This window comes from Hemicordylus capensis, chromosome 1 (genome assembly GCF_027244095.1).
Source record: "Hemicordylus capensis ecotype Gifberg chromosome 1, rHemCap1.1.pri, whole genome shotgun sequence".
In the NCBI taxonomy this organism is placed as follows: domain Eukaryota; kingdom Metazoa; phylum Chordata; class Lepidosauria; order Squamata; family Cordylidae; genus Hemicordylus; species Hemicordylus capensis.
Genome location: NC_069657.1, coordinates 114,056,437 through 114,069,686, shown reverse-complemented (window position 1 = coordinate 114,069,686; position 13,250 = coordinate 114,056,437). Strand labels below are relative to the sequence as shown.

At 41.1% G+C, this 13,250-nt stretch overlaps 1 protein-coding gene across 12 annotated transcripts in view; it reads right to left on the bottom strand.

The window, feature by feature from the left end:
• Nucleotides 1-13,250, bottom strand: part of PPFIBP2 (PPFIA binding protein 2) — a 168,552-nt gene that overhangs the window by 104,432 nt on the left and 50,870 nt on the right. For all 12 annotated transcript variants that reach the window (XR_008308610.1, XM_053256170.1, XM_053256150.1 and 9 more), the window contains exon 3: nucleotides 8,939-9,153. Coding sequence is in view for 11 of the 12 variants with exons in the window: in XM_053256170.1 (XP_053112145.1) it covers nucleotides 8,939-9,153 (215 nt within the window). In the remaining variant the exon portion in view is untranslated. The remainder of the gene's footprint in view (nucleotides 1-8,938; nucleotides 9,154-13,250) is intronic.

The window sequence follows — 13,250 nt, the reverse complement described above, 5'->3', positions numbered from 1 at the left end:
TTAGATTCTTGCAAACTTATTTTTTTAAACGTACATGAATTTAAATGGCAAGGCCTACAAATTTGTTTTTGTCCCCTCTTCTGCTTTCGTACCAAGTCAGCATGATTAAACTAGGCTCAGGTTGCACATTCTGAATGAACAACAAAATTCCTCTAGCAGGTGCATGGACTTTGGCATCTCCCTCATTTGCATGCCACTGAATACCACAGTTCTCAAAACACTATTAGGCCTTCCCAGCAGCCTTAGCAATCATTTGCTCTTGCCCCTGGCTGTAGGTAGGGAAAATATCAGTGGTGCTCACAGGAAACCTATGATATCGACACATTCTTGGCATTCTCAGAGCTCATTAGGAAACTGCAAGCTACAGTTGAGGTTTTCTGCCATTTACTCAGGGTAAAAGCTGTATGGCAGAGTGTATAAATATCAAAATGTTTTTGATATATTTAAAAACAAAAAAGCAAAATGAAAAGCACAGTCCATTTTTAAGTTGTCAGGTTCTATCCAAAATAGCAGACATGCTTAAATAAGTCTTCTTATGAAAACTGGAAAATTAACATATAAATTTGATGGTCTGGATTCTTGTCTTTCTTTCAAAGGTTTTGAAAGAACAGTGATCAACAATAGTTACATGGTGGCTCAATATAAGAGGACGTTTATGATTAGTTAGTGTGCAAATTATTTTGCTCAGCACTAGCAAATGGTGCCAGCCTGCTTAAGGGGACATGCTTTTGTTTGTTTGCCATTTGGTTATAAATCCCATATGTAGCATCTGATTGTTTTGCTGAGGTCTGTTATTTTAAATTGTTAGCCAACAATCTTGAAAAAGCACCCTTCCAAAATGCTCAAATTTTAAGGAATAAAGGCGTAGATAGTATATGTAACTTTAAATAATTGGTTCCGACAATATGCTGGTGGACAGCTTTTTGATGTCAGAGGTGCATTTTGCACCTAGGTAATTTTGGAGCCTGGACCTAAAGGCTTTTGGAGCCCCCTCCCTGCTCTGCCTGCACTGCATCGTCCCCCTACACACAAACATACTGTGGAACATGCAGCATTTTAAACATGAAGGTCCTTGAGGGTCCTTGAGTTCAGTAACTGAACTAACAAGAATGTAAGAATATTAAACAAGTATATTTATGCAAATATGCATTAGCAGAAACATTTCAACGCACAACTTAACATATCCCGATTCCACACATTTCTTTTCGCACTCCCTCCTCTGTCTAAAGCAGAGGTCATGCTTAGTGGCCGGCGCAGGTCACAGTCAAGCTTGGCCACCTGGCACTGCGTGGGCCGGGAGTGTGGCAACCACACCACCTGGGACAGACTAAAGAGGATTTGGAGGCCCCCAGGGATGTGGAGGTCCTGGACTTCATCCACAAGTCGAGGGGTAAGAGTGCCTCTGTTTGATGTAAACACAAAACCAACCTTGCTCATTCAAGTGTGCTACTTTATTTTATTTTTTATTTTTACATTTATATCCCGCTCTTACTCCAAGGAGCCCAGAGTGGTGTACTACATACTTAGGTTTCTCCTCAGAACAACCCTGTGAAGTAGGTTAGGCTGAGAGAGAAGTGACTGACTCAGAGTCACCCAGCAAGTCTCATGGCTGAATGGGGATTTGAACTCAGGTCTCCCCGGTCCTAGTCCAGCACTCTCACCACTACACCACGCTGGCTCTTGTGATGTTCCAATCCACTGCTGGTGGTACACTGTTCAAATGAATAGAATAGCAGTTTTTGTGAAAGTTGACCACAGCGTATTGTTGAAATTGACTCAGTATACAGGGCCTATAGCCAGTGTAGGACTGAGTCAGTGAACTGCACCCTCATGCCTGCTTGGCATCTGTGCACTGGACACTATGAACAGAAGCATATGAACAGAATGAGAGCAGAGGCACACACAGCTCTGCCCTGTATATTTGATAACTCATAATTTTGAGGGTTGCCAATCACACAGGTTGGTCCCAAGGGCATTGGTCTGCACATGGAGAGGCTCCTATTCAACTTGGACAAGCAACACAGAGATATAGTAAGACCATGGGAGCACTGGAAGGGTGGACTCACCAGCACAATCTTGATTCCCCACCATCTTTAGGATAAATACGAATATGATATTTATATACCACTTTTCAAAAACAACAACCACCCCAAAACCCAAAGCGGTTTACATAGATATAAAATAAACAAATTTAATTTTTTTAAGTAAAAGTAAAATACATAAACCCCATTCTCAGAACTGGAACAAATCTTTGTGTGGCTTTGAATTAAATTTAACATTCTGAGATGTGCACTGATCTACCCAATATTCTGAAATCTATTGGGTAAGAGACAACTTTGTGCTAGCATGTGTGTTTTCAAACTTAGTTAAGGATTTCCATTGTCAGATACAGCGTTTCCTGTTGCATCTGCTTCCAAATGAAAAAGGCATTCTACAGCCCCTGGTTCAGGAGGTTTGAATTATAAATCCTGCATTCCAGCTGACCTAAGACACCCCCCTAGCAGTGTTCCCTCTAATATTTTTTTCATCTGTAAACAGAATAGATTTTGTTTGGGGTGGCAGTATCAAGGCAGTGTGTGTGCACATGTGCATTCAGAATGGGGCCTTCCTGAAAAAAAAAAACACATTTGTTTTTTGTTTGTCAAAAAACGTTTGTGCGCACACACATGCGTGCACCTTAGAGGAAACACTGCTCCCTATCCTCATTACACTTGCCACATATAGTGGAGACAATTTATATACGTTAGTACTGAAATATAATTTAAAATCACAAAAACAGAATTTGCCAATATGTAGCAAAAGATGTAGTGTGTACACACACACACACACACACACCTGAATCCTTTCAATCACCTTGCATCAGAGATTTTAATGGCCAGTACACAGGATCATCAAGTACATGTCCACCATGGAAAAATATTAGGCCATGGCAACCACACCCTGTAGAATATCAGACATATGAAAGATCCTCCACTCCACACAAATTTTTGCTCCAGTCACTGCCCCAAACTGTAATTTCAGCATCACTTATAACAGTATTTGAAAAGATTGTTTTTACCAGTAACAGTGATGTCAACATGAAGAGCTAATCAGATCCATTCATTTGACAACATCATTGAGGGCAAATGAAGCTCATTCAGAGTGATGGAAATACTTCCTGAATTGGTACTACTGTTGGTCTGAGTTGGATTGATTTGGCCTCCTTGACTACCAAACAAAAAGTGGCACAGAATTGGTAGTTTTCACTATTACCATATTTACTTGAATCCAATCGAAGGCTAGTCCCCCCCCCCCCAGTTCTTTGCTGTTAGAAATCGGTGTGAGGGGGCATCTTAAATCCAGAGTCCTCTTCCTCTGTTTTTTTTTGGGGGGGGGGCGCATCTTAAATTCAGGTAAATACAGTACTACGATTAAGTCTGGAGCTTAGAAAGACTCATAAAAGGAAAGCTGTTGACAATATTAGAATGCCACCTACTGGAGGAGGGTTGGGTGGTTGTTCAAACATGTGGGGTGAGGGTGTGCTTCTCTTTCTCCAGGCTGCCCAAGGGAAAAGGGTTAGCAAAAAAGCAACCCCCACTCCGACCTTTGCTAAGCAGGAACAAGTGGGATAAAATGCAGGGGATACAATGTTTGCAAACTGCAGACCTCCCCCACCTCACCCCCAATTTCAGCCTAGTCCTGGTTCTGAAGTTGCCTTAGCATTTTTGAGAAGGAAAAATAATCAATTCCTAAAATGGACAGAAGATTTACATAAGTGCTCTACTATTAGGGGTGTGCAATTCGGGTTTTCGGTGATTCGGTTTGGGACCCGAACTGAATCACCCCCGTTCTGTTCTGTGCCCGAATCTGGGCTACCCGAATCACCCCTGATTCGGTTTGGATTCGGATTAAATCTGAATCCGAATCAATTCGGGTAAGAAAAACGGGTCCCATGGGCAAAATAGTGGGGTGGGGTGGTAGTGCCCAATGGTTGGAGGCTACCACCCAAATTTCAGGGGAATTGGGCAAAGGGCTGATTTTTGGGGAATTTTTTAAGTTTTAGTGTCTTTGGGGCAGATCGGGGGCATAGCGTGGGATCTGGGCAAAAAGAGTGGGGTGGGGGTAGTGCCTAATGGGTGGAGGCTACCACCCCAATTTCAGAGTGATTGGGCAGAGGGCTGATATTTGGGGAATTGTTGAAGTGTACGCGTCTTTAAGGTTTTTCCCCATAGAGAAGCATTGAGCTGTCAGCAAATGTATAGCTTCACGCGGGGGGGCAAAGGGGTGGCCTAGAGCAGTGTGGGATTGGTGGTAGTGCCAGGTAGGGTCAAGGAAGCTACCTGAGTTTTTTCAAAGGATTTGGGCAGAGGGCTGATTTTTGGGGAATTGTTAAAGTTTACACGTCTTTAAGGTTTTTCCTCATAGGGTATACATGGAGCTTTCAGCAGCTCCATAAGTGCACTTGGGGGGTGCTGGGGTGGCCCGGAGCGAGTGGTAGTGTAGTGCACATAGGGTGCCAACCACCCCCATGGGTTTCTAACCCATGGGGTACAGGGTTCTGTTGTTTCAGAGGTATTCTGAGTGTGGATTCTATGATAGCAAATTAGAGTGGATTCATGGTGTTTCATTGAAAATCTCAGCTATCATAGAATCCACACTCAGAATACCTCTGAAACAACAGAAAATGAAGGCACACAGCTACATATGGGCAGAAAGTTATATTCTCTATCTTTGACCATTGATATTGTCAGCAATGGATCAGAATTATATTTGCCAAATGATGCAGCTTAAGTACCAGATGAACAAGAATACTAGTCAAGGGATTGTTTGGGCTTAAAAGAACTGGCATACAACTTTGACCTCCAGTTCTACAAATCACTTACCAACTACTGAACTGTAATCGTGAGTCACTGTAAACACAGACACACATTTGAGCTAGTAACCTACAGGATAAAGGTATTAGTCATTTTACAAAATCCCTGATGCAAGTGTGTTTTTGCTCTTCTCAGAGGAATAGGACAGCAATATAAAAATGGGAAAGCATCCTGATAAACAAATTCTGAATTCAATCTATTTTAAAAACTCTAGAAATGGGAGAAGTCAACTATAAACCTGAGTGATGAGCAACATATGGGGAACATATTCCTTGGTACTTTAAACTATTGCACAGAAACCAGTGTATAATATCCAAGAAAATTTGGCAGTCAGGTTCCACATAAACTTATTTCTGGAACACATATAAGAAGCTGAGGATGATAGTAAAAGTAATTTCAGCAAGCATTCAGGTGGGTATATTCAGCTAGTATTCCACTGAACAAATTTTGTGCACAGGATAGCTAATAATTTTAACCAAAGAATGAAGCCACTGGAGCACTCCAAGGAATTAGTCAAAACTTACTACAGAGCAGAAGATACATGCTTGTGAAGTGAATCATGCATAGCTTTTAATTCCACAGTTTTTACCATTCCTACCTAATGGCTCAGCAGGCAAGTAACTTGCCTAGGGAGCAAGAGATAGCTGTTTCAAATCCCCGGTGGTATGTTTCCCAGACTATGGGGAACACCTATATCAGGCAGCAGCGATATAGGAAGAAGCTGAAAGGTATAATCTCATACTGCGAGGGAGATGGCAATGGTAAACCCCTCCTGTATTCTTCTAAAGAAAACCATGGCTCTGTGGTCACCAGGAGTCAACACCAAGAGCACAACTTTACCTTTTATCTGCAGGAAGCCCATTCCTTATCAATTAGTATGCTTAGGAACCTTGGGATATAGTGAGAATTCTCAGATGCATTTTAAAGCATAGTTAACTAAGACACACAGCTTCATGCAAACTATGCCAACACTGCAAGCACTGCAGGGAAAGACTGGTATATGGCAGAGGAGTTTTAGCTTTTGAATGGAGCAACTGATCTTATAAGAACCCCTAATAAGAACCAGTTTGAAAACAGGACCACCAATTTTAAAAATACTATTTTTAAAATGTTAGCAATGACACCAATTTCTCCGTGTGTGTGCGTGTGTATGTGCGCGCGCGCACACACATATACAGATTTAGTGGTGTCTCATGACTTTGTGCATAATACTGGAGCTTTCTTATCAGTGGTTTTCGAAACCTGAAAACTAGTGATGGGGAAAATACCAGCTTCATAGCACAGACTAGTGCAAACCAAAAAAGAGCACAGATAAAGACCTTTTGTCCCATTTCATATGGAGTGGAATCTATTTTGTCATTATTAATAATATAATTATTATATTATTAAAAGATCTTGTTAAATACCAACAACCCCAAGCACCCAATAGGTACTATTGTCAGGAGACATCACTAAATTTGCATGTACAGCAAAAATTTCACAACAGTGTTAGCTTTTTAAGAAGGTACTGTCAGAGCAATGGTTTTTCAAACTGTTTCTTATCGAGAGTTCTTCAATAAGATCAATAATGGCTGAGAATGTCTAGTCAAATGCTCTAACTACTATTATCTGGATCCCTCTATGCTGGTCTTAGAGGAGATGCAGCACTCTATTGAAACGATTCATCTGGATAAGGTCCTCAGGAAGTATTGCTTTGAGGACAGTGTTCAGTGTAACACACAAGATTTATCCATTCTAGCATTTATATCTTGCCTAATGAACCTAAAACAGACTCTTGAAGCAGCTGCATCTTGAAGGATAGATTACACACCCCTTTACCAAATAGAATTTTGTCCAGTGTCATGATTTTCTTTTCTTTACATCATTAAATCGCACTTTAAAAATTGTGCTCCAGTGTTCCGATTTTAAAATAAAAACAGACAGTGCAAGTAAGTTGATCTAAATGTTGATTAAAGGCGCACTGCTTGGGCACTTCACTGAAAATTAATACAGCTAATGAGAGGTTTGTGTTTTGTTTGTATAGCAAATATCAGTTGGGAGAAAGAATTGTGGTTTCTCAATATTGGTCAATTTCCTGTACAGGAAGGCACTAGTTGTGAGAACATTAATTTACTTGCAAGACTATTAAAAGGAAAACAAAATATAATGTCAAATGGAATCATATCAGTTTCTATCTCTATGTCTGTAATTAATCCTAAAGAAGCGGGGATGGGGGTGAAGAGCAGATCCAAAGTCCCTTCAATTTATGGTTCAGTGCCAACAGTAGCATACATTTTACATATATATATATATATATATATATATATATATATATATATATATATATATATATATCTTCCCCGCGCCCCCCAACCATCTCCATGCATGTTAGACATGTACCTGGAAAACTCTAGAATGATGTTCTTTTCCATATGTAGATGTTCTGTTCTTTAACAGAACAGTTGCAAAAGGGGAAACCAACTTGAAGAAGTAGCCAAACAATTCATAGAATCTGAGGCCAAGTAAAATGTTTTGAAATCTGCACCAGCCTCCAGTGTTCCCAAGGTACAGTTCCTAATTGCCATACAATAGCTCAAGGGCATGCAATTTGAAGCCAGGTCACTTTGCTAACAACAAACTAGTTTAAGTGTTCCAAAGTGTAAGTACACATTAACTAGCACGACAACAAGATCTCTCTGTCATTCTAGGAACCTTTTCCCGGTGACCAAGGCCAAATTTCTCACATACACATTTAAACACACACACACAGAGACACACACACACACCATGTTCCTACATACTCAATCAGCTCATGTTCAATCCTGTAGCCAAATTTTGAAAAACTACCAGTTGTGAAAGCTCTAATAGGATTCGACTGTATATTATTCAGACCATTAGTCCACCTAATCCTCTATTTTCTACTCTGAGTGGCTGCTGTTTCCCAAAGGTTCAGATCCAAGTTAGACATGACAACAGATGCTTACATCCAGATCTGCTACAATTACATAGGAAGTGGGATAGGTATTATTCTTTAAAAGCCAAGGAGGAATACAGCTAACAAATACAGAATCCTGCTAACTGGGCAAAAAGGCAGCTTCTAAAAAGTGGTGCCTCTCTCATATTTAACAGGGGAGAACAACTGTCCCTAAACTGCTCCAGCACAGCATTTTTCCAAAGACTGTTGCTTGTATCTCTTTTGAGACTGATCCCTTTGAGACAGCGAACAATTTTCTCATTCCTTCTGCTATGCTTTGGAGTTGTGGTGATGGGTTGTTTTGTTGTAGTTGCTTAAAACAGTATATAAATATATATTCTTAACAGCAGCAATTTTTACCACGTCTGTAACTTACCTCTGTCCTCTGATCTCACTTCAAAAGGGGTCCAGTACTGGAAGTGAGACTGGCTGGGAAGCAAGAGCTTGGGAAGAGGAGCAGTGAATGAGCGAGTGCTGGGCAAGTGGTTCCACATCCCTCAGCCTTTTGAAATCAGACCCTTCCATTCTTCTTTTTCTACAAAAACTTGGATCCCAAGCTTGCTTTCTATGCCATTATGGCAGATCTGGGTAAAAATCGCTGGTCTAGTTTGCTCGCACCCCCGAAAGAAAGGGATCTTTCCTAATCCTGATTCTTGACATCCTTTAACTGAAAATATCCAAAATTAACATGAAAAAACTACTGTGCTATGGGCCCTTACTGAAAGCCAATATTACCTACACATTATTAAAGTAAAGGTGTGCTGTCAAGTTGATTTCGACTCTTGAACAGCCCACAGAGCCCTATGGTTGTCTTTGGTAGAATACAGGAGGGGTTTACCATTGCCTCCTCCTATGCAGAATGAGATGATGCCTTTCAGCATCTTCCTATATCGCTGCTGCCCAATATAGTACCAGTAGGGATTCAAACTAGCAACCTTCTGCTCGTTAGTCAAGAATTTCTCCGCTGTGCCACTTAAGGTGGCTCAAACATCATTACCCTTTACAAAATAACTCCTACCTTCCAATTTTCTGGCCACTCCCCATTTTTCAAGCAAACACACACACACGGATACAGGAGTCAATACCCCTACCATATCATATGGAGAAAAAATTCATTTGTTGTTCTGCTCACCAGATTTTCCTCCAGCCAGTCATGTATGCATGCCGCAGTAGTCCCTGGTATCTGATTCCGCAATGCTTCTCTTTCTTGTGGGTCTTTGAGCATTTCTAATGCCATTTTCAGGTCTTCCAGTAGGTGCAGGATTTGGAGTGTGCCAAAATACATTGACTGAGCAGGTGACACCATATCATAGACACCATTTGTATATTCTGCAGCTGCTTTGGTACCTAACACACAAGTGAAGGAAGTTGAAAGTTAAAAACTGGGAAAACCAATTTAAACAGGAATCAGTTATTTATGCTAGATATTATAGAAGATGAACATTTTCTATTATTTACATGGCTAATCTAAAACTCAGATTCTGTTTGGCTAGCCACTTTAGACTGCTTTAGACTGCATTAGCCCAATTTCTCACTGAACTCCAATATTGGATTATAAAAATGAACAGCAACCCCATCTGTAAGAAAGAGCTTTATATTGCTGAATACTTTCCCCACAAAACTATATGACTACCTAGAAAGTTAAAAATATTTATATTTTGCATTTACTGTATTCAGAAGTAAAATCATACATATAAAAGAATATTAATGCCATACATATGAATTCATACATGTGAATTCAATAGCATCAAATAAAGAAGCATTATCAACTGCACTACACCTTTTGAGGTGTTTTCATATGCAAGTCATGAGCACCTACAAGTTTTAAAATGATTTTTTACTATTATAAAAAAATAATAATTTAAAAAGCATGTATAACACCATCTACAAATGCCATTTCGTGCAAAGCAACTGTCAATGGGTCCAGCGTAATCATTCATATTGGATTTTCTATCATGACTTGACAGGATTTTGCACAAGTTCCCACTCCTCAGAAAGCATCCAAGCAAGAAGCCATACAATTACCACTCCAGTTATGAGAGACCAAAAACCCAAACACACACACCACACATGAAAACAGAGCAAATGAAAACTTCAAACACAAAGCCAATTTTTATAATTTCCCCTACAAACATTATTTATAGCATGTAGAGAAAAAGCTTCTTCAGCAACATTTATCAGAGCACAGCATTTTTCTGCAAGTTAACATTATTATTCAATTTACGTTCATTGGACAGACCATAGCCACCCAATAATTATATTAATTTTAGGAAGAAAATGCCAAAACTACTTTCAATCCAGGGTGGGGTTAAGAGGGTACTCAGCTACCTGCAGTTGTCCCTATCAGCCATTAGATGTCACTGTTTTTTCAAAGACAGTACTGAAATCATTATTTAACAACTTTTGGTCAATTTTGCAGGAACTCAAAGAATACATATATCTTTTGCTACCATTATAACAGGTAAACAAGTTTCTTTCAGTTCCCTTTAGTGTAGCCAAACCCTCCAGTTCTTTCACTCTGAAGTGTGCTCATACCTGGCTAATTGCTTAGTTTGGTTCCACTGAGGCCTTTTTGGTGCATCCCACACATGCTACTTCCATGTAGTTTCCATTCATTGAAACAGTTAGAGAGATCTACCACAAAAGTTTCATTGAAATAAAAATGGAGGTGGTATAAAAGCTATGATTCATATAGTGTATTGACTTGGCTTCGCAGCCAGCTTCCATTTGTGCTCATCTATTCCTTCCCCACCAAGTTCTCCGACATGTGTAGAGAGGCTGGAGAGAGGATCAAAGATTTGCTCATTTGTTCTGGCTGTGGAGAAGTTAAAAACAGAGGGGGACACTCTTGTTGTTCCTTACCTTTTCCATATCTAAGTGCAAGTAAGAGTTCAGGGGAGGATGTATTGCTATTCTTCTCACATACCCTTTATGATGGAGAGGAGAGCTGGTCTTGTGGTAGCAAGCATGACTTGTCCCCTTAGCTAAGCAGGGTCTGCCCTCATTGCACATAAATGGGAGACTTGATGTATGAGCACTGTAAGTTATTCCCCTCAGCGGATGGAGCTGTTCTGCGAAGAGCAGAAGGTTCCAAGTTCCCTCCCTGGCATCTCCAAGATAAGGCTGGGAGAGACTCCTGCCTGCAACCTTGGAGAAGCCGCTGCCAGTCTTTGTAGACAATACTGAGATAGATGGACCAGTGGTCTGACTCAGTATGTGGCAGCTTCCTATGTTTCTATGATATGGATGATACTTTGTAAAGCCCCATGCACAAAGTACAAGAGTACTTTCCCTAAATCAAGGAGTTTGCAATCTATAATCTGAAAAAGGGGAAACAACAGAAGAGAGAGTGAGGAAAGTGGAGGCAGGGATAAGCGTGAAGAACATGCAGTGTTTCAGTTACATTAATTTAGGTTTATTACAGTAGAGAATGAGGAATAGGGAGTTATGCTACAGGCTTCACAGTAAAGGTGGGGTTTTTGACCAAGATCGGCCCAAGGCAGGTACATATGAAGGGAGCTGCTTTATACTGAATCAGACCATTGGTTCATCCAGGTCATTATTGTCTATACTAATTTGCAGTGGCTCTCTCAAGGTTCTGGCACAGCGGGAAATGACTTGCCTAGCAAGCATGAGGTTGCAGGTTCTAATCCCCGCTGGTATGTTTCCCAGACTATGGGAAGCACCTATATCGGGCAGCAGCGATATAAGAAGATGCTGAAAGGCCTAATCTCATACTGCATGGGAGATGGCAATGGTAAACCCCTCCTGTATTCTACCAAAGAAAACCACAGGGCTCTGTGGTTGCCAGGAGTCAAAACTGACTCGAGGGCACACTTTAACTTGGAGATGATGATGATGATGATGATGAATTCTATTTCTATACCGCCCTTCCAAAAATGGCTCAGGGCAGTTTACACAGAGAAATAACAAACAAATAAGATGGAACCCTGTCCCCAAAGGGCTCACAATCTAAAAAGAAACATAAGATAGACACCAGCAACAGTCACTGGAGGTACTGTGCTGGGGGTGGATACGTCCAGTTACTTTCCCCCTGCTAAATAAAGAGAATCACCACATTAAAAGGTGCCTCTTTGAAAAGTTAGCAGGGGTCAGGGATTCCCCCTGGGATCTTCTGCATCTAAAAGCATGTGTTCTGCTCTACCACTGAGCTACAGCCCCATCCCCATCCCCATCCAAGCCCCAGACACAAAGTAATTCTACCTCCTCTAGATTGACCTTGAGATTATTTTCTTACTCAGTTCTTACTGATCCAGACACTCATTCAGGGATGTCATCCATCACCACGCCTGGCTCTAATAGAAAGGACCAAAATTGCTGGGTAATATTGTACCCAGCATACTCAAGATATTGTACCACGAAGCCCAGTACAGTACAACCCAACAGTTTCAACATGGGAGAGAAAACTGAACCCTGAGGAACTCCCACAAGGCAACTCCCATAGTAAGGACCAATAGCCTCTACTTTCGAAAACCTCCTTTTTGGAAGGAATGAAACCACTGCAAAGTAGACTCCCTAACCTTCAATACAGAAAGGCAATCTAGAAGAATTCCATGGTCAACAATATCAAAACTCGTTGAATGGTCCAGAGAATCAATGTGTCAGACTCCTCCTGGCACAGGTCATCCACCAGGGCAATCAAAGCCATTTCTGTCCCCAAACCAGGCTGAAAACTACACTGAAGGAAAACTAGTAAGGCACAATTCAGTCCCTGATCAATTGTGCTGTATCTGAATATTAGCCTCAGATAACCCAAACCAGGCATGATTGTCTTGAGCTCAGCAAGCTCTTTCCCTTGTCAAAAAAACTTTTGCTCCTTGCGTGATGAGTAATCAGCGGCAGCTTAGGACACTGCACAGACATACAAGGCACATGTTGGCCACATCAGCTTCCAGCAGTTTCTCAATTAACCTCACCTCTTTTTCTTTCCTTTGATTTATAGCCAAAATTGCCAGAATACTTACAGATATTATAATCCAAGTAGAAGAACTTTCAACTGTATCCATTCTAGTTCATTCTTGCTGGCAACAAAGTTGTACAACTTGCAGCAAGGCATAAATTGCAAATGCATCCAACTCATGATAACCCTTTAAGATGGCTCAAAGCAGAGCTGTTAACCTTCTGGACAAATTTTAAACTGCCTTAAATATCACAATCCTTTCCTCCCCTCTCATATACATGCTTGCCAGCACAATTTCAAGACCTACACGTAAAAGGTGTGTATGACAAAATGATTGCCCAGCCTGGGCAAGGGAGGATCCAACAGGAAGTTACAGGGGATGCCACGGGAATTCTCATAGGCAGGGTTGGTCTGCCCACCAGGCGGGAGGTGCCATTTCGCCTGCAAATTACTCCCCACCAGGCTCCTCCCCTCTCCTGTTGTGCTCCCTGGCAGCTGCTGCACACCTGCCACAGTGGTGAGT